Source organism: Spea bombifrons, chromosome 1 (genome assembly GCF_027358695.1).
Source record: "Spea bombifrons isolate aSpeBom1 chromosome 1, aSpeBom1.2.pri, whole genome shotgun sequence".
Lineage (NCBI taxonomy): Eukaryota > Metazoa > Chordata > Amphibia > Anura > Pelobatidae > Spea > Spea bombifrons.
Window position 1 is genome coordinate 137,995,937 of NC_071087.1, and position 21,927 is coordinate 138,017,863.

The 21,927-nt window shown below is 37.1% G+C and overlaps 1 protein-coding gene across 3 annotated transcripts; it reads left to right on the forward strand.

Annotated features, from left to right (window-relative positions):
* Positions 1-1,225: 1,225 nt before the first annotated feature.
* PCSK1 (proprotein convertase subtilisin/kexin type 1) lies at positions 1,226-21,152 on the forward strand. 3 transcript variants are annotated; one of them, XM_053474684.1, is made up of 15 exons: positions 1,226-1,351; positions 1,445-1,769; positions 6,745-6,849; positions 10,417-10,527; positions 11,281-11,427; positions 12,382-12,458; positions 12,948-13,036; positions 14,340-14,512; positions 14,954-15,166; positions 16,566-16,666; positions 17,625-17,858; positions 19,500-19,657; positions 19,860-19,993; positions 20,323-20,484; positions 20,675-21,152. In XM_053474684.1, exons 2-15 carry the CDS (start codon positions 1,587-1,589, stop codon positions 21,014-21,016), a joined length of 2,229 nt encoding a protein of 742 aa, XP_053330659.1. In that variant the 5' UTR covers positions 1,226-1,351; positions 1,445-1,586; the 3' UTR covers positions 21,017-21,152. The 3 variants fall into 3 exon arrangements, with proteins under 3 accessions (XP_053330659.1, XP_053330650.1, XP_053330669.1); XM_053474675.1 differs by having other exon boundaries at positions 1,226-1,769; XM_053474694.1 differs by lacking the exon at positions 1,445-1,769.
* The last annotated feature ends 775 nt before the right edge of the window (positions 21,153-21,927 follow it).

The following is a 21,927-nucleotide window of genomic DNA, read 5'->3' on the forward strand; positions in this document are numbered from 1 at the left end:
TTACCACTTCTTTACCTAATATTCCTTAAAATAATATTAATTAATAGTAATTTTATAAAATAAATAGTATGGGTATATTTTATTTCCCACCTGAGTTATTGTAAACATATCGATTACGTCAAAGTAGATGGACAAATATATATATATATATTTTCTCTAAAACTCACTTTTTCCACAGTGCGTGACATAATTTAGGTACATATGGAACCGGAATGAAATTTAGCATATAATCTAGCGCTGGGTGCTTGTTACTCCCTCGCCTCTTTCTTCCTGTGATCTCAATCAGTCCCCTTTGCTTGTAAAATAATGACTTTATGTGCTATATGGGTTGGGTGTTTACTTCCATGTCATCCATTAGCTGGATTTTGCTCGGTTTTAGCTGAAACCACCATCTTTTTAAACTAATTTGAATCAATCCCTTAGCACTCCCTTCTCCTGTGATGGCAAACATTGTATAGACTGGGAATCCGGCTTCATCTGTGTTGCTGTCCACTGATCTGGTGCTGAAATGAAAACACTTTTTTACCATAGTGAAGCCAAGTGCTGCTCAGGGAACCATATGCACCCCCGACACAATGGTACACGCATGTAATGATTCACCCTTACATATGAATACAGATTGATTGCGCACTACATGATCCATTATATACCAGAAAGCAAGAATACATTATTTATTTGTTTACATCTATTTAATATATAAGCCGTATTTCTAGAAATGAAACAGAACCAAACACTGAATCAAAATACACAAAAACCCTGTTATTGTAACTCTCTGTGTTTTGCTACTATTATAAACAAACTAAACAAATAAGAAGGATTTGAAGCGGAATATAAAGCACGGAGTGTATTTATGGAAAAAGGAACACTCTGTTTACTATGACTGTACAGCTTTCAGCTCTTGTGTGCAAATGCACCTAATTTACCGTGTTTATAGGTGAAATGGTAGAACACGAACCAGAAGGTCAGGGGCTGATATACAATGTAAGGAAGGTTTACTATACTATGAGGGTGGTAGCTAAGTGGAAGAGCCTCTCAGCATTAGTGGTAGAGATTAATACAGTGAGGGTATTTAAACATGTATTGGATAGGCATAAAACGACCCTGAATGTAAGATGAGGCTAAGGGCTGTTTAAGGCTGTTGTCGTAAGCTATGTCTCTATGTTGCAGTGAAGCAGCTGACCTCCATCAGGCTCTTTAATCATTATATCGCTTTTCCCCCCGTCACTGGGGGGCGTCTCCCTGTCTAATGACACCGACCGATCCCTCGCCGAGGTTGTAGAATTGCGTGGATCCCGACGTTCTATTTTCGAATCTCACCTCCCTCGGGAACACCGTATAGATTTAAGGCGCTGTAAGTGGCTTTGACGTAGTTTTGACGTGTAACTAAATACTCATTTCCATTGAATCTGGGGAAGGATCGTGCATTTTTCCCTCTGCCTTCCAGCTTAGAAACCACACGAGAGAAACCCGCTCACATAGCAACAAGGGGAAAAAGAAGAAGCAGAAGAAGACTTTATATTTATACAGCACTTATTTTTCTAGCATATATATAAATATTGTAGATTTTGCACATACCACACACAGGCATGGATGGAAGATTTTGGTCGTACCAATACATCGCTGTAGTTTCGATTTTTTCTGCGTGCTGTTTAGTGTGTGTGACTGGGATAGACAGACAGTATGTGAATGAGTGGGCTGCCGAGATCCCAGGGGGGCCAGAAGAAGCCCAACTACTTGCAGAACAACTGGGGTATGAATTCCTTGGCCAGGTAAGACTAAGCTTCATTCTGGAACTTTTCCATATAAGACATAAATAGTGTGGCACTAGAAATAATGACTGTAGAAAATGTGTAAATTTGTGATTCTTTTGTGCCATAAAAATGTAATATTGTACCCTTAATGTGCAGATCAGTATATCAGTATTTGTGATCCAGAAAGCCATGCAACCTGATTATTGAAAGGAATTCTAGAATTCGTATTATAATGAAATGTAATTCATTACAGTAACCCTTCTGCCCACCCCTAACACAACCCTACCAGACACACTCTTAATGTGATCATCAATCATTAAAATCCAATATTCAAGGCACAACAACAAACATTCCTAGTTGGTGTTGTGAGTCATGGACCAGCAGGCCTGGTGGATCTTAATCTTTTAATGACATGTATGAAATCAGACAGGTGCTGTGACACCTCCAGAAAGGAATGGTTTGGGTTTCTTCTCATGAATAAAAATGCAGTATATGATCCCATGGTTCCTGGATCCTCCATGGAGCTAAACATGTGTTGGTTATAACACTAATCTCCCTATTGTGCATATAGGGCATAAAATGTGTTTGTTGTACATTGCAAATGGCAGTGGCAGCTAACCGGCCTTTGCAAGGGACTGTTACTAAATATATATATAATTCACATCTATGACAGCTCAAACAGCACTATATCAGTGATATACTGATAATAAGGAAAACAGGATTTCCATAAAACGTCATTTAGGAAAATGAGTTTGTAGAGAAAGTTGCAGAGCTACCGCTCAAACAGGTTCTCTTGCATGTGATGGTACAATTTTGCATATTTATATGGCTGAAAGGCAAAAAAATAGTTTACTTTATTGTATTGTGAGCTATATTGTAAGAAATCAACAATAGTATGACATTTAATTGTAGCTAATTTGTTACTGTATTATTCATAGAAATATGTTATTTATAGCCCTTACTCACAAAATAGTATTTTAGGATATATATTTTATTAAAATACATGATATTTATACACATGGTACAAAATGATAAATTGACAATGATCACTTATTTTTTGGCAGTTAATTTTTCTTTTTTTCGGTCAAATGTATTAGGAAAAGTATGAATGGTACCCTTAAAAGCCCTGTTCTAGAACAATGTGGTTCTGTATGAAAACATAACAGGTGGGGTTCCAAACAAAATAATTTGTCTACTTTGATAAATATTAAATCTAATAGTTAAATTCACTAAAATGCATGTAATAGTGTATATAAAAAAAACACACACAAACGCACACACACACATACATATATACTATATGGACAAAGGTATAAGCTTCTATTCGATAAAAACTTCCATTCTTCTGGGAAGCCTTTCCACAAAAAATTGGAGTGTTTCTGTGTGAATTTATGCCCTATTCATCAATAGCATTGTCCAAAATGTTTTGGGCATTTTTATGCTTTCAACTTTGTGGGACCAGTTTGGGGAAGGCCCTTTTCTATTCAAGCATGACTTTGCCCCAGCGAGGTCCATAAATACACGGTTGGATGAGTTTGGTGCGGAAGAACTTGACTGGCCTGCATACTGACCTGAGCCCCATCGAACACCTTTGGGATGAACTGGAACAGAGACTGTGACCCAGGCCTTCTCACCCAACATCAATGCCTGACCTCACAGATGCTCTACTGAATGAATGGGCAAAACATTCCACAGAAACATTTCAAAATCTGGTGGAAAGTCTTCCCAGAATCTGTTGGATCTGTTTTAGCTGAAAAGGCGGGACCAAGTACATGTTAATATCCATGTATTTTGAATGTAATGTCATAAAAGTCTCTGTCAGTGTAATGGTCAGATGTCCCAATACTTTTGTCCTTATAGTGTGTTATAACCTACATTACACGGATACCATTGGAGCATTTTACCTTCCTGTTTTTTAATGATTCCCTTTGTTGGAAGCTGATTGGGTCAGGCTGTCTTGGGAATGGAGTACAAGAGGAGAACAGTTAAAGTGCATTTAGCAGCTTCCTAGTTCTTATTTGGGTCCCATAAGGGGCTATATGAGAGAGACCTATACAAATGTGGCATATATTTATTATAATGTATGAGCTCTGTAATTAATGTATTTTTTAAAACCTATGATCGATTTATTACTCAACATGTGACGCTTTGCCATGGCATTTGTCAGGTGGTAGCCAGCTTACACACTGGTATTGCACTGGTTGATACAACTAAACTACTGCTGATTAAATCTGTTGCGCATGGAACTTTTCTTCCCTGTAGGCTGTTCGGGTTATTTGGTTTAGTATCATAGTGACACTATGCCAGTGCTCCTGAACACAGGACAGACAGCCGGTATTTATACTTGATATGTACAGACAGATCCAGTATTTGTCCTCCCATAGGCACAGATCTGACCCTTGTAAATTAGTGTTTTTCGTGAAGGAACGCCTGGCTCCATCGGTTCATGAAGCAAAGCCATTCAAGGAAAAAGTGATCTGAATAAGATGCCCCTGTACACTAGATACCCCTGACTATAGCCCTGGAGACCTACATCACCTGTCAAAAGATATAGCTGTGTAAGGAGGGCATGTACTGTAACTGCATCGGCAGGTGGTCAGAATGCCCTGACAGGTATTTTCCTAATTTGGCTCTGACACTCAGTAGCTGAAATTCTTATTTCTTGAGAAAATGCTGGTTCCTGGAATAAAACAATCTTTGTTTTTCCTCTTTGCTGGTTGATTGTATGTTCAGTTTCACATTCTTCCTTCCTTCATTTTTTTTTTTTGCACAACTCTTTTGTGATCATGAAAGAAATGGTGCTACACTATAGTACTTAAAGACAAGGCGATGGTTTCAAAGCTTTGCCTCGTGACTAAAGAATTGCTCAGTACTAATAGCCATTGAGATAACCATAACAAAGAAGGCTTTAGTAATTGGGAAGCGTATGTTTTGAATCTGTAAACATAACTCTGAAAAACTCTAGTAATGTTTTACATAATTACCATTACCCTGTGTTGTGACAAATGTAAGCCAAAAAAGTGGATTTAGTTATAAGCCCAGCAGCACCCTGTCCACACCATCAGCACAGTGATCTCTTAGACAGGCTAGAGTGGGGATGTCAGCAAAGGTATGTTCCACATATTATTCATCAATGTATTAATGTACAGACAGACTTATGCAAGCATACAATACAGAGGGAGAAGAATACAAGAGACAAACTAGGAGCCTGAATCAGTATGGCAAAAATATGGGAGATTGTAAACTTAAAAGTAAGATATAAATATTGAGTATAGGTCCAAAATGTGTTGACATAGATCTTGGTATCTGTTTCCGGTTTTCAATGGGGTAATAGGAATCCACGCGGTTTCATGTGTCCCAAATCTTCAGTTGTCTTAATAAGGTATAAAGAGAAAATTCAGCATGCTGATTGGGATTTTCTGCCTTGAAAGATGATGTTTTTGGCACAAAGTCTTTTAATTGAGGACAGTAAAATATTTCTGTTGAGGGAGTTGTGGTATTACTGGGCAAAATGAAGTCAATGTAAGGGGAAGTGCAGAGAGGATGTTGCCTTCACGTGGAGCTGCAGTGTATCTTAAGGGCTTTACAGGGTGAGTAGTTAACGGGTCAGCCAGTTTGTTGATGATGACGTCATAAAACCTTTTGGAGGATGAAGATGGAAGACTGACGTTTGCACAAAAGCTTTTTAAATTCCAATGTGTTCTGTTGTTTTTAAGTCTGTCCTGGCAAAGAAGGCCATTGATACTGCTGGCAGGATTATTATTATTTATAATATAAAAAAAGAAATGTCCAGCCTTAAAGCATTGACTTCAGCCCCAAGAAATTCTGTTTTTAATAATTTCGCCATACATGCTTTGTGGATAAAATACGTTGAATTAGTCAGAGTTAACAATCATATTTTCACTAAAAACGGGAAAACACTTAATGTCTTGTATGTAACAATAATGAATGAAATGCGGTGAATGAATTTGTGCCGTATAGCTTACATATGTAGAGATGCGCAGTAAATACCCACATGTAAAACTCATGCTCATTTACCCTTTTACTGATTATATCTAATGAGGGGGACTGTGAATTTAGAAAAACTGCACAAAAGAAGCCATTTCCCCAGCATGAGTAATGCATTTATTGTGGAAAAGCCTGGCCGTTTCTGTGAAATGTCTCTTCTCATAAAATCATGACGTAAGAGTAGCCAAGGATGAGTAATTGCCTTTATGCAAATACAAGAGCAATATCGCTCGTCTTTGTACATAGATGGCATGCTGTATTATACACCAGAATTACTTACATCTGGTTAATTACAGGTAACATTAGGGGTTATGAATCCCAGTGTTATTTAGCAGTGTTTCTCCAGTAGCTTGTTTGTCTGGATTCAATAGCTGGACATAAATCTATAACAAGTAATTGAAAAATAATCATTCAACTGCCTCCAAAAGAAAAAAAAGAGATAAATGCAGTTTAATGGTTTTAATGACTTTTAGCCAATAAATCTCAATTATTTCCTCTGCAATACATGGGTGGTGGTGGTGGTGGGGGGGGGGGATTACCATTCAATTACTTGGGTTATATTTTTGTCCATTTATTAAATCCCAGCCACTGTATTGTTGCAATGTTGTACATATAATACATGTATTCTATGTATGTATATTCCCAAGACACTGCAAATGATTCACTTTTTTGGTCAATAATGGCACGGAAGGATCCTTCTGGTTATCCCTGGTTTATATTATTTTACATGATGGACAAAATAATGAAGTCAACTTCTACAACTGCTAAACTATGGCAACAAAAACACATTCATGAGAGTGTTCTTTAAACATCACAGTTTCAGCCTTTTTAAATATAGGAATACAGGTTACGCTATCAGGATTGTAAAGTATAAAAAAGTACACTTGTATATAAAAGATGATGGACTGGCGATAAAGAACATTTGTATGTGCTAAATTATGCATATTTATGATTAAACTGGTATATTTTGCATTGTGTCTTGTAGATCGGATCACTTGAAAACCACTATCTATTTAGACACAGAGCTCATTCGAGAAGACATCGAAGAAGTGCCCCTCGGATTACAAAAAGGCTTGCAGATGATGAACGAGTAAGTGTGTTTCTAACATTGCACAAACTTGGTCATCACTAATTGTATATGTTGGAGGAGATGATGGGTTGGGATGTATATGTAACTTTTCATGGTCTGTCAAAATGAACAAAGACAATGGCCTTGTGCCCAAATTATGAAACAGGCTTAAAAATATTCAGTAATGGAAAAGCATATTCAGATACAAAGGTTGCATGGTATTCGTACGTGGGTGTTGCTTGACAAAGGTAGACCTGGTGGCAAAATGTGGCAGAGAGTGGATGGAACTATGTGAGTGGTGGGCAGAGGCCAATGCCACTTCCACCAATAAAAATTAAGCCTTGTCCTAGTCAACTATGAGAATCCCCATGCATTCGTTTATTTAACATCCTTCAAAAGAAAAAAGGTTGTCACAGATTACATTATAGCCAAGATAACTTTACAGAGGAATGCATTTCTGCAACTTTTCCTAATCTTACACCAAAGTATATCAAATAAAGTTGTGCTTACTAAGTATTCTATGTAAAATAATTACACAGTTTCTATTAGTGACTTTCTAATAGGGCAAGCAATCGCTTTCAACAATGGTCTTCGAAAACCATAATTTGTCAGATAGTATACCTATACTAAATTTTCGTCATCAATATTTGAAACAAAAATTTCAACTGTGATGAACCAGTGAGAAAAGTTCCAATTAGAATGTTCAGATATAATGAAGTTAGCTTTAGAACGTGACCCTGAGAATTTGCCTTTCAACCAGGGCCCTGAGATTGGTGTAAATTCATGGTCATGGTCTGAGTTTCAGTTTATAGTCTATATATAAACCCTGAAAATCCCCAAGTATGGCCAAAATCTATGTACTCAATTCAGAAAACAGGAAGTTAAGAAGATTCCTAATGATTCCTTCCCATTAAGTTATTCCTTTCACAAGAGGGCATCTGGCTTTTTAAGCCTTAGAAATGAAATTGTGGAGAAGGAAGATGAGTTTAGAGCATAGAATGTTACAGAGTTTGCCTCCTACTCCCACTTGTTTGTGCTATATAAATAAAAGATGATAATAATACTACTCCTGGCCTTCGAAACGATGAGTAGAAGAGGGTGAGTCCAGGACATAGAACAGAAATATCTCCAGAGCAAGAACACTGGCTAAAAACAAAAAAAGCAGAATTATAGGCAGTGTTCCTGAATTTACAGGGACAGTTCCTTTTTTGCGCCCTGTCTAATCAAAATCTGATCTGCCTTGCATAAAAATAATGCTTATGTCTAAGAACACTTGTAAATGAGCTCCAAGCTACCCAGTATCTGTACCAAGTAGCCTAGAGCTCAATGCTGCAGGACCATGCAGAGTGTGTGGCCCCGCCCCTTTAGGCCCCGCCCCATTTGCCCAGGGATCCAAGAAGGAAATGTTGGCGAGTATGCTGCTGCTGCTGCTGCTGCAATGTGAATTTATATTTATATTCAAGAATGCAAAAACAAACAAACAATTATACTCCTTTATTTAACAAGAATCCATTAATATTCTGTTCTTGCTGTTCTGGGCCTGCAAATAAAAAAAAATGTATTATCAGATATTTCTGCTTCATTCCACCTAAATCACTCATTCTGCTTTTCCTGTCATTCTCTGTGTGGCTGAGGCAACATTTATCCCCAAGAGTCCTTTTAATTAAGGAATCGCTGACACGCTTATGTCTGAAAATATAAACGTGTGTTTCGTGAAAAACGCTTGACAGACAATAGTTTTATAGCTGTTTTCAAACATGCCTGTAATTTGCATGTCAGGTCCTATTTGGTTCAAGAATACGTAGTCAAATAAATAGATATAATAAAACAGTCACAAGATCACATGGACTACCTTCTAGGATATGTACATCAGCAATGTTCAACCACAGCCATGTTTGACTTGCGTCTGTCTATGTTGGTCTACTCCAATCCCACCCCATTGTAACCCAACACGTGTTTCATTGTATAGTTGTACTACAGATTAACAAACAGCATAATATTGGTAGCATTGAGCTTATTCTGATGAGTATATTTTTCTCTATACACACAAATCATTAACCTTGGTTGAAATCTGCATGCTTGTGGTTTTAATGCTGAGTAAAATGGCTGGTGGAAACCATCCAACTTTGGTTTTAGCAGCTCTATCTTTGCCTGAAATGACAGGAACTGATTTGATAACATAAAACAAGTTTAAACTAGCCTTCACGACACAAATGAATGGTGTGTGGTGGGAGGCTTAGATTGTGTGGCAAAGTAGATAAGGTTACATGTTAATATGTGGACATCACCAGTTTGAAAAAATTGGTGTTACCTCATTCAAATTACCTCCTATGTTTTCACTACAAATGCAGGTGCAGGGCATATCTTTACCTTTAATGAGATGTTTCCTCTACGGGTTGTGTAACTTAGGATCTAGGTAGTGTGACAAAACCCTATAGCATGAGGGCCATACATGTCACTTTTAGGGGTCCTAAGCACAGTCCTCTAGTGCAATCAGAGTCAGGAACAGCAGCTTTGAACAAAACAGCACTTTATTCTTAATTGCTGAAACCCCAAAAACCAAATCATAAAAATAAAACCTAGCTCCCAATTGGAGCCCTCTCTAACTTAACTATGCTGGTCTAGACTGACCAGCCTAATCACCCACTACCTCAACCTCCCAGCCAGACCCAGCTACACCAGGCTCTGGAAAACCTCCCCCAGACAGCACACAAAATGTCCAGGCAGGTATTGCCTCACTTAGCTCAGGGATTGTCTTCTTCAGGGCCTCTCCTTGCCCTGGGAGCACAGGGAACCTCTCTTCCCCCAACAGTCTCCCTGAGTATCAGGCTCCAGGGGTTTTTAATGTCCAGCACCTGTGCCTGATGCCGGCCCCATAGGAATCCCGGACCGGATCCTGTGGACTTCTTGCCTCCTGGAAAACCCGGCATGGAATTTCCACAAAATGGGGAAATGGAGCATTGGCCCACCCTGCTCTCCAATTGCTCCACCCCAGGGACCCATATGTATAATCTTCATAGCAGCTGTACTCAGATGCCATGCTAATCATCTCCCTGGGGTTCACACTGTCACAGTAGATACAGCTTAAGAAAAGTGGCCCCCAACTCTTGCAGAACTCAGCGGATAAGACTGAATTCCCTTTTACCCAACATGAATCCCTGGTGGCTTCAGTACAAAATGTATCGGTCAATTGAGGAAAGAAGGACAGCATACCATATAGAAAAAAAAGAGATCATCACTCTTTTGGCTTACAGTTTGTTAAAGCAGAATATGAACAGCCGATTTCCGAGGAGCTGAAGTAGACTTTATTTGAGATAAGTGGTGAATTTGTTTCCAACAATCATTATCAACACCAGGTATGAATGTGGGACATCTTAGGTTGTAAAGAATACATTAAGTAGATCTCAGTGATCAGATCCCAAACATTAATTTAAGCTTCGCAAGATGTCTCTATAATTATACACAGGAAAGACTTCTCGGACATTGCGTGAACTGTGATGTAAAGCAACGTAAATTGTTATTTCATAGTTGTTCATGCTGAAAACATTTTATTTCACCATTAACACCATTTAACTGCTGTAATTGCAGGTGTCCTGGGCTGAACAGCAGTATATTAAACAGAGAAGTAAACGTTCTGCCTTCAGGGAAGACACAGAAAAGCTTTTTAATGATCCCATGTGGAGTCACCAGTGGTATTTGGTGAGTGTTTTGCTCTTTCCAGCTTATCTACTTTCAAAAAATCATAGTGATACTAGATATTCTTTCTATAGATAATTTTACAGCTCACACGTGAATAATGCAGTTTTTTTATGATAATAAATTAAAAAAACAAATAATTGTCAGAATTTGACGGCAGATAAGAATCATTCTTCCCATCTAGTCTGTCCATTTTCATGATGTAATGCAGTGCTCCTCAACCTTCTCCTCCAGTCCAGGATTTAGGTATTACTCAGGTGTGTCTAAGGTGTTTAAGGTAGTTTTGTTTTTTAATTTTACAACAGCTTAGATACACCAGAGTAATAGCTCTGCAAGTCCTGGACTGTTAGACGTGCCTTGAGGAGAGGGTTTGGAAGCAGTGATGTAAAGACTCAAATCGGTCCTCGGTCTTGTCTTAGATTCAGGATAGCTTTATACCAATGCCATCCTTGTTTAAATATCCTCACTGTTTTTGCCTCTACCACTTATGCAGGAAAGCTGTTCCACTTTTCTACCACCTTCTCAGTAAAGTAAGACTCCCTTACATTACTTCAAAGCCTCTGACCCTCTAGTTTTAGATTATGACCTCTTGTTCTAACATTTCTCTGTAGACTTAGCATTGTCTCGCCGTATACAAGCCAATAGAGTCTACAAGGTGCTCTTAGGCTAAGTCTAACCCATTTGCTGTCCAACCTGTAGCTGTGAGAAATGGGGTTCACCCCTCTCAATGCACCATAAATTGTTTTCTGTTTTTAGCAAGACACAAGAGTGAACCCCTCTTTACCAAAGCTGGATCTGCACGTCATTCCAGTGTGGAGAAAAGGAATTACAGGGAAAGGAGTCGTCGTAACCGTGCTGGATGATGGTCTTGAATGGAATCACACAGATATATATGCTAATTATGTAAGTACAGATATGATGACGAGGTTAAACTATATTGGCATCGTTTCTGATACAGTACGTTGGAGGGAGGCATTACATCAACGGTGAAATGTCATTACCATAGTGTGCAAATGAACTAATTGAAATGTGTAGCCTGTGCTAGCGAACATATGACTGCTTTTCTTCAAAACGTTACAAAGGTTTTCTTAACAAGTCAACTATCCTCACAGAGTGGCAGCAACATAATGGAAAAAACAACTTAATGGGAAGGAATAAGGATAAAAACATAAAGTTAATGAACAATCATTACAGACGTTTTTTTAATGCACTGAAGGACAAATATATTGAAAAACATATAGAACCGCTTTAAACAACTGTATATAGCCTTGAGCAATCATATGTTTTACAAGCATCTGTTTCAGTATTCATTTCTGACAAAGATTCCCGCCAAATATGTAAATAAGTCGCCCCTTACAAATGTATATATTCAGGAAAGAAATGCATATTCAAGAATGCAGTGCTTAAATTATTTTTCAATGATATATATATATATTGAAAATCACTCGTGTACTAGTATTAGTATTTTTTGGATTTTGCGCAAATTGTGTCCTTTCTTTACAAGCAAAACACAGGTCCTAGCAGTTTAGCGGCTAGATCAGCTTACAGTTCCTTATTCATTTTTGGACATATAGGATGGAAGTCCAGCTATGAATATGACTGTTGTGACCCAAGCTTCAGAGTCAGAGGCAGGTGATACGGGGCACAATTAATCAAACTAATTAAATAACTAATCCTGTCGAGGGTCACACAATATGGAACTCTCTTGTATACATATTAGGAATGGTAAGAACACCTCTAGCGATCTGTATATTTCAAGCATCGCAAATAGTTTTCTTCTCGGCGGCCTTTACAATTAATTTTATTTATCAGTATAATATGTAGTCATTTATACAATATTTATGTAATGTTTTTCAGGACCCAGATGCAAGTTATGATTTTAATGATAATGACAACGATCCTTTCCCTAGATATGATATTACAAATGAGAACAAGTGAGTATGCTTTTGATTCATAGCTGTTGTAGAATTATGATAGAACTCATTGTATTTACAGCCAGAGCTGAAACAGCTAAAAAAAAAACAGGAATATTTTTATTCATTGATGTCTAGACCACATGCTTAACATCTGCTTCCTCCACATCCACTGTATCCCAATTCTAGAAAATATTTGTCACGGGTTAACCTGTACTTTCATCATTCTAAGTACAGATGAACTGTACTGAGGTTTTGTTTCATAGAACTAATGAACAGGTTTGTCTTAGGTCAAGTGTTCACTTTGGGACCCGCTTTACAGTTGATGCTCATTTAAGGATCAAATGTCACAAAATATTTTCTTTGGAAAGATCTTCATTATTGGATTGCTGTCCCTAATTGCAGTGATATTATTTGATGATACAATTCCAGCTACCAATATATATATATATATATATATATATATATATAGGTTTTTTAAGAAAAATTCTTGTTTTTGTATATTTGCAGACATGGCACCAGATGTGCAGGTGAGGTTGCAATGATTGCAAACAACAAGAAATGTGGTGTTGGAGTTGCATACAATGCTAAAGTTGGAGGTAATTCAAGTAACAGATGATCATTTACATATTAAACTTTAATGCAAATATTTTATTTCACTTGCCAAAGGTAGAGACACCTGTATTCAACTTTCCTTCAAACCACAGTTTAGTTATTACTCCATTCCATGATTCATGTTATCCTCTGCTAAATAATGTATATTACACAGATCATCACTAGCTTGGTTTGTAGTATACGTAAGACAGCAGACGCACACCAAGAAGGAACCTTGTTGTGTAGATGATCGAAAAGTAAAATACATGCTGTTAGCAGGGACATTCACTGAACAGATTCCCTGATTTTTATAGGCAATAATACATTTTTTGCATATATTTTTTTTTACAAAATACAAAATATTAATGTCCTTTACAGATATGATAAGAAATATTTTTTTCTTGCTTTATGATTTACCTTGTAAGTAATTAGTCCCGCTGCCAATAACTACTGGTCACAAGGTTTGGTGCTATCTAGAACGTTGACCATTTTGCAGAACAACGACAATCCTCACTTGTTTCAGACAGGCACACATTGTTATTAGCGGCCCAAATAGCTTCATGGTGCCTACGTCAACATGGAAGCGCCTGGTTAATGAAAGGCAGACTGCAACAGTCACGTCAGTTTTACTGACATGCAGAGTAACGAGCCAATTTATTTTCTCATCAGTCGTGGTGTTCTGGAAAACAGCTTGCGCGCCCAGTGACAATGAAATGTACTTTATACATCTGCAGAATCTTCCTTTACATTTAATGTTTGCAGTTATACCTATGTCCATTTTCAACATTACACCAATATATCGGGGACTGATAATTCTGACAAATACATCCGGAAGCTATGTTGTAAGAACTTGAATAGAACTTACAATGCATAGAAGAAAAAATATGTTTGTGAGATAACTATAATATACTGTATCTTACTATATTTACTGTCATTTTGCTCTTACTTTTTTTTTTTACAATATGCCCTTTTTTAGAGCCTCTATGGGAAACCACTATTTTATTGTAGCAAAGTCTCATGCAGAAGTGCAAAGTACTATCAAGACCTATACTAATTCTATTATTTGGGCGTAATCTGAAGGAGGCGACTGTACAACAAAAATGATCTGTGTAATGTAAACTCTTTTATGCAGATCAGCACTTAGAAGAAAAAACTAGTATGTTTTTTAGGAGAAAACCATGAGTGATTTCCATATATGTCATAAAGTCACACGTATAATTAGTTAATATTGCTGTGAAATTCCAGAATTACATATACGAACACTGGGTATCCTAATTATTTAATTCATTAATTCTTCTTTTAATTAAGGAATCCGTATGCTAGATGGTGTTGTAACAGATGCAATTGAAGCAAGTTCAATTGGATTTAATCCACAACATGTGGATATTTACAGTGCAAGCTGGGGACCCAATGATGATGGGAAAACAGTGGAAGGACCTGGACGGTTAGCACAAAAGGCTTTTGAATATGGTATTAAACAGGTAAGCCTTTACGCCAAAAATTGCCACGATGGTAACAGGGAATGCGTAAGCGGACATAGTAGATCAATAGAGAAACACTAGAATGAATGATGAATAATATGCCTAAAACCTTAACAGGACACGTCATCCATCATATGCACTTTCATTTAGATGATAGCTGAGTCATTCCTTTAAATGATCATGGTACCAAATGATTTGGCTGCCAAACACATCTGATATGTCGGCCACTCATTTTGGGGATGTCTAATGCTCCCATTGAGCACAACGGGTGTGCTTCATGCCGTTGACTGACTGCTTCAGAGGCACATGGTAGTTTCTTTAAAGCGTATACGGTTTTCAATAAAAAATATTCAATGTAATATGCAATAATCTTTACAACAGGTTCTGAAATAATTTTTTGTGCGGAACAGATACTTAACTATGTAACAATTGTATTTATAGGGCCGAAATGGAAAAGGCTCCATCTATGTATGGGCTTCTGGAAATGGTGGTCGTCAAGGAGATAATTGTGATTGCGATGGGTATACAGACAGCATTTATACCATTTCTATAAGCAGCGCCTCTCAGCAAGGACTGTCTCCCTGGTACGCTGAGAAATGTTCGTCCACTCTGGCTACGGCATATAGTAGTGGAGATTACACAGATCAGAGAATTGTAAGTTATTGAGAAATACATTGAAACATTGTAATGAGATTGAAAACTTGAGAGAAGTGACAATGCTAGACCAAATATATTAAAAATAAAGTAAAACAATGTTTTTGGAGTTAAATCAAAATAAAGATATTTTGAAACCCACCTTAAGGTTCTTGCACTGGTGGGATGTTTCCCCGCCGGCACAGGGTAGATCAGGTAGATAGGGTCTCCCCTGGCAGCAGGAGCCAGCACCGGAATAATGGAGAATGCCCAAACAGAAGTTCGGCCATTCTCTGCTTGCTGTGTCAGTCCTGACACCACCCAAAATAATGTAAGAAGGTTCCCAGATGGTCTATCCAGAACCTCCTGAAACCTCTGATGAGCTCCCCGATGTTCCTGTGTTTAACTTGCTGAAAGCTAGTATAATCACAACCAGAAACTGAGCAAAATTCCTTCTTGACTTAATGAACCGCACAGAAACTTACAGAGAAACCGACTGTTTGAGGGAAGGTTTGTACTTATAGTTAGATCTAGATCAGCTCCACCTCACTCTTTCCCCTAATCACTGCCAATCTTACCCTCAATGGCACCCTGGGCAAGAATACTCTTTGCTAGCCCCAATTTTTGTAAATTTGAGACAGAATTATATTTTACTCGATGAAATTCATAAATACATTTTCTGCTTGTCTGTTTTCTCTAAACATGATTGTGACTTTTAGAGTTGTAGAACACTGTCATACACACCAAAGCTCATAGAAAGAAAGGAAATCAGGGGAGGATGAAGGAATAATAGGCCCCAATAGGCTGCTCTGCCCCTAGTAAATCACTAAATACACCACTGCATGCCTACCCCTTGATTCAGTTGCCTCCAGCAGCTGTGTGGGATGCCTAATGCTATGACCAGCCTTGCAAGCAGAGATGAGTCAAGCAGCACAGCATAAGCATAAACCGCAATCAATAAACTGTTATCTGTATTGATGTTTGACTGATGTAGTGCCTGCACAATTTTTCATTGCTGTTTGATGCTTTAAAATAAATAGTCATAAATCTGATGTATGTTTCGTGAATCGTTTAACTTCAACTGCCAAGAAACTGCTACCCACAAAAAATGTAGTTTAGCATAGAATTTAGAATTTGTCTAACCTTCATATCACAAATGTCCTGTGAAGCAAGGAAATGTCTCATTGAGTCATCAAACATGAAGAAGAGACAGCGGCACCGTCTTTATACCTTCTCTCCCATAGCACTAGGTATTGTACTGTGTTTAGTATCGGTTTGCTTTCTACAACGTTGTGTGTTTATTATCAGTTACTACATCCACTTTTGCTTTTTACCCAAATCTGCCTGAAATACTTTTTTCTAATGAAATCTGGATGGAGGCTCCGTATCTGTATGACATATTCTCCTTTTGCCTCTTCAGATAAGCGCTGACTTGCATAATGATTGCACGGAGACTCACACTGGAACTTCCGCTTCAGCTCCCCTGGCTGCTGGGATCTTTGCTCTTGCACTTGAACATAAGTAAGGATAAGCTTATCGCTAGAATTGAAGTAGCAAATTGATTTGTCCATTATTGGCTTACTATCTAAAAACTGACTTATTAGAACCTATTTCTAGCCTTGTTTGGAGGGGAGAAAAGAGAATAGGAAGCTGCTTATGATCCCAAACATGCGAGTCTGAAAGAGGACAGAAGGCTGCAAGGTTTCATGGTCAACAAAAAAGTGGTGATAGGCGGGAAGGGAGTGGGGAGGAGGAGATCAGGACTGAAAGGAGAGAAAGAGAGGACAACAACGATACAGGTAAATGCGGGAAGCTTAAAAGTATTGGTCGAAGGGGAAATTGGTTGGAGGCTTGGAACGACAAGTAAAAAGAAGGAAGAGTAAAAAGACATAGAGAAGGGAAAAAAGCTAAAACAAACTGTTTAGGGAATCCTTGTAAATATGTCTTCTCCAGTGAAAATTTTGATTTTATCCTGGTGCTGTAAATGAAGAACTTTGCAGTAATATAATAATTCTGCCAAGGTAGCTTGTAAACTGCTAGTGTTTTTTCTTCTTTCACTGAAGATATCTGCTAATTGAGGTACTTTTTCATTGTGCAATAGTGTGTTTTTTTAACTTTTATTTCACTTCTAGTGAATATATTGCTTGCTTAATGAAACCTCTATATTTAGGTTACTGGTTCTGGAACGGAATTGATTTAAATTACAAGACTACTTAAGCATCTTCTTCCTGCATATTACTATTTCAAAGAATGTTCCCCTTGTTTGAAATGTAGGACATGATGTTCTGCTACAATGTTTGGTATATAAAAATAGAAACCTTTCAGTTGTGGTGTAAATATGGAGTGCTTCACATCATTGTACAAACGTGATTCTCTCAAAACAGTGAGATTAGGGGAGAATTCCTGTACGGGTAATCTAGAAACATGATTATTGGTAGGAAACATGATTGTTTTTATTGATTTGCTGGTTTGGTTTCAGCCCGAATCTTACCTGGAGGGACATGCAGCATCTAGTGGTCTGGACATCAGAGTATGACCCATTGGCTAATAACCCCGGTTGGAAAAAGAACGGAGCTGGTTTAATGGTAAACAGCAGGTTTGGATTTGGGCTTCTCAATGCCAAAGCACTTGTGGATTTAGCTGATCCTAAAACATGGAAAGGAGTACCAGACAAGAAAATCTGTGTTGTAATGGACAGCGGTTTTAAACCCAGGTAAGATATATGACCCCCCCCTCCTATTACCAGAAAACATAGCTGCTGTAACACAGAACAAATAATGTCTCGAGTTGTTATGCACCTTTACAATGTATGGCCACAAAGTGTTGTTGAAGACATTTAGTTTTGAATATGTACAATTAAACACACTATGACAAGAAATGCTAGATCGGAAAAAAAATATGATTTCATCACTAAACAGTAAAGGGGGCCTCCCTGAAGTCAATTAAACATCTAAATCAATCTAATTGCATTTACCATTACTGTTTATGTCTATTCGTAAATGCCTTAAATCTCCAGCTTCACCCCAGGAACATCTAATAAAAATCTAATGAACATTAAAAATGCCTGATGGAGAGAACATAAACAAACTAGAAAAATAATCTCCCTTCACTGAGCATGCCATTGGATCTTGTTGGACTTTGATTACATGTTGGCACTTTGTAAGCTAATTTCTTACCAAAAAATCCAGCAATTTCAACTATGTTATGGTTCCATTTCACAGCCTTGGAATCGAAGTAGAGTAGGAGGTCTTATCTCCCCCACACTTCTTTCTTACTCACTCAATTGTAAAAGGAGTAGGGGAATAGTATCCAACACTTACCATTTTACTTTAGGCTAATGCTACCTTTAATTTAAAGTTCTTAATTACTAATTGAAGTAGCATAACATATTATTAATAGAAAGTGGGGTATCTCCTCAGGTGTTAATGTTTTTTTTTAACTAGGACTCGGTTTGGCTTTTAGCGAACCGTCGAGTGACGTTAAATTGCTTTACAATATTACAATAAAAATAACTTCATAGTATGACAAATCATCTAAGTACTAATGACTCCATCATATGGTATGTCAGCATCTCAGTTTTTTTTACTCTAAATTAGATGCAGCACATGCCTCGTGTTTTACAGTAAAAACTAGATGTAAATACCTGTTTTCAACAAAGACAACCAAAGAACTTTCTCATGGAGAAAAAAACAACAACTTAATTGCATGATAAAGATATGTTTTATCCTTATGAATGTATGGTAATAATCATAGTAATGCACCAGACTGATTACACTCAATGGGGGGCATATATGATTTGTACCCTGTCATTTCATTTACTCTATATATATCCCCTCCACCTAGATGGAGCTAGATATTCCATAATGTTGTTCCTATTTGCTCTCTCAGTACAGACACAATATGTATTCATATTTTAGACATATTCATAAAGCTCATTCAGTCTCTCTGAACTGTCTGCTCTTGTGATGCTGATGCCTCCAATAATAGCTTTTCCATCTAGATTCTGCCTCATTTACCAAAATAAGCATAATGTTTCTCATTATGCATCACATTTCATGACTGATTCATACGACATCGTTTTAGTTGGTGTAACAATGATATATTGATGGATCTTTATAATTTTTCTCATTGTTACAGAAAATCCAATTAATTCCTAATACTTCTTCTAACAAATTACAGCGCATTATTTTGGATATTTTATTTAATAATTTAGGTCACTAGGTTTATCTATCTATCTATCTATTCTTAGGAATCGGTCTTGACCCACCATGGCACTTCCGAGCATATTTTGTGTTTTACATGTAAATAGCAACCACATACCAGGGAGATCACAATATCCTGTTCCTGTCTACAGGTTTTTAAGAGCAGAAGGGGAAATAATTGTAGAAATTCCCACTAAGGCATGTGAAGGTCAGGATAATTATGTAAAGTCCTTGGAGCACCTGCAGCTGGAAACCACTATAGAATATACACGCCGTGGAGATCTTCACATCACGCTAACATCACCATCAGGTATTAAAGGAAGATGCATGATACTATAAGAGAAGTACAATGTTTTTTAACCCTTTCTTTTTAAATCACGTAATTATAAATAATGTTGGGTAGCAATAAAGCAGCCGAGGGCTTGAGAAAAATGTGACTATTCTATAAAGGTTGAGGGAGGGTATGATTATTCACTCAGATAATGATTGTTTCTAACTTTATGTGAGTACAGGAACCAGTACAGTCCTATTAACTGAGAGAGAGAGGGACACGTCTCCTAATGGCTTCAAAAATTGGGATTTTATGTCTGTTCACACTTGGGGTGAGGATCCCACTGGCACCTGGACCCTGAAAATCACTGATATAGTAAGTATTATCTTTAGGAAGTATCTATTTCATTCTTTCTCACATTGTTACATTTTATATTTTAATTTTTTATTTTTCTTGGATGCCTTAAAGCAAAAAAAAAACCTTTATTTCTCTCTCTGAAGATGGAGCAATGAAGGATCATATTTATCTTGTGCAAGAGAGTACACGAGGAAGATGATACTTCATAGCTCCATCTACCTCGGTCCAAGAGGCATTGAAATATCTTCTTTAGGAGATGAACATAACAAAGATAAGCAGACTAAATGAATGAAATACTTATGTTTAAATATGAATGATAATAATGCAATTAATAATAAATGTTTCAGTCAGGAAGACTGCAAAATGAAGGAAGAATTGTTAATTGGAAGTTGATACTACACGGGACATCCACAAAACCTGAGCACATGACCCATCCCAGAGTCTATACATCTTACAACATTGTCCAAAATGATCGTAGAGGTGTGGAGAAGCTGGTTGATATTGGCAAGGTAATTTGTGATTCTAGTAACATTGTTATTTCATTTAGAAACCCATATTTACACTGATAGACCTCATGGTTTTGAGGAGAGTCTTCTGGGACAGAGAAATGAAACACAAATCCAACTGGTTATCTGGTAACGATGCTATTAAAGTATGCTTATTTTTTTTCTCACCCAAGTTCTGATCATTTTCTTTCAGGAGGACCTCAATAACAATTTTGTAACTGGCCAGCCAGGAACAACTGAAACCCCACAGGAGCAAAATGAGAAAGAGGAGACCGCAAAATCCCAGGCAATGCTTCACCTTTTGAAAAGTGCATTTGACAGAGAACAGGCTCCTTTCACGGCAGAAGAAACACCCATCGCTAAACATCATTTGTATTATGTTCTGGATAAAATAAGTAAACAGCCAAACCCAAAGGACTCAGACGGTGACATATACAATGAGTATATCGACCATTTCTATAATACCAAGCCTTACAAACACAGAGATGACAGACTGCTCCAAGCTTTCCTGAATATTATAAACAAAAAACCCTAGAGTTACATAGGGCTAGGTATTCCACCATGTTGGAAACATTCATGCCTTTCAACTGCCATTCTATTTTGGATTTCATTGGTTTTGGAGCCCAATTAAAGTGCAAGTAATACTATTTCTTTAAAAATAACAAAAACAAGCACACTAAAAATAAACCAGCAGGCAATTGTGCATCTATGTAATTCTCCACACAGGATACAATGAAATAGGTGTGTGTTATATATTGTTTGATTCATTTGGCTCTTAAAGGGTCAAATGTCTTTCACCTGCCAAAGCATTATTGGGCATTTTTTTCAAGAATGCATTTCAAATATATATATATAGATATATATATATATATCTATAGATATATATATATATATATATATATCTCTATATATATATATATCTATAGATATATATATATCTATAGATATATATATATCTCTATATATATATATATCTATAGATATATATATATAGAGAGATATATATATATATAGATATATATATATATAGAGAGATATATATATATATATCTATCTATAGATATATATATATATATATATATATATATATATATATATATATATATATATATCTATAGATAGATATATATATATGACCAGCCCATGTAAAGTAATGTTTAACTTATAACCTTATGAGTTTGTACATTATGCTTACTGTAGGATAGCTCTTTACATAGGCTGTTTGGAAACATGTGAACCGTATGTGTCCTGGAAAAAATGGCTAATGTGGTCACACTATTTTCAGACACTGGAGACAAACAAATGAGTCACAGGCAATAGAATCCAGCAATTTGTTGCAAAAACATGAAATGCATTCAATAGCAGGAGCTCTGACAGGTTCTTTGCAAACCAGTTTGGGAATAATAAGCCAAATGTTTTCCAAAGGGATCAGAAATCTGCTAAATG

Excerpts from the sequence above, each read along its gene's own strand:
- PCSK1 (XM_053474675.1), top strand. The coding sequence starts at position 1,587 with ATGGATGGAAGATTTTGGTCGTACCAATACATCGCTGTAGTTTCGATT. Across the intron at positions 15,167-16,565 it reads ATTACACAGATCAGAGAATT|ATAAGCGCTGACTTGCATAA; the intron begins GTAAGTTATTGA and ends TTGCCTCTTCAG. Across the intron at positions 19,658-19,859 it reads CACGCTAACATCACCATCAG|GAACCAGTACAGTCCTATTA; the intron begins GTATTAAAGGAA and ends ATGTGAGTACAG.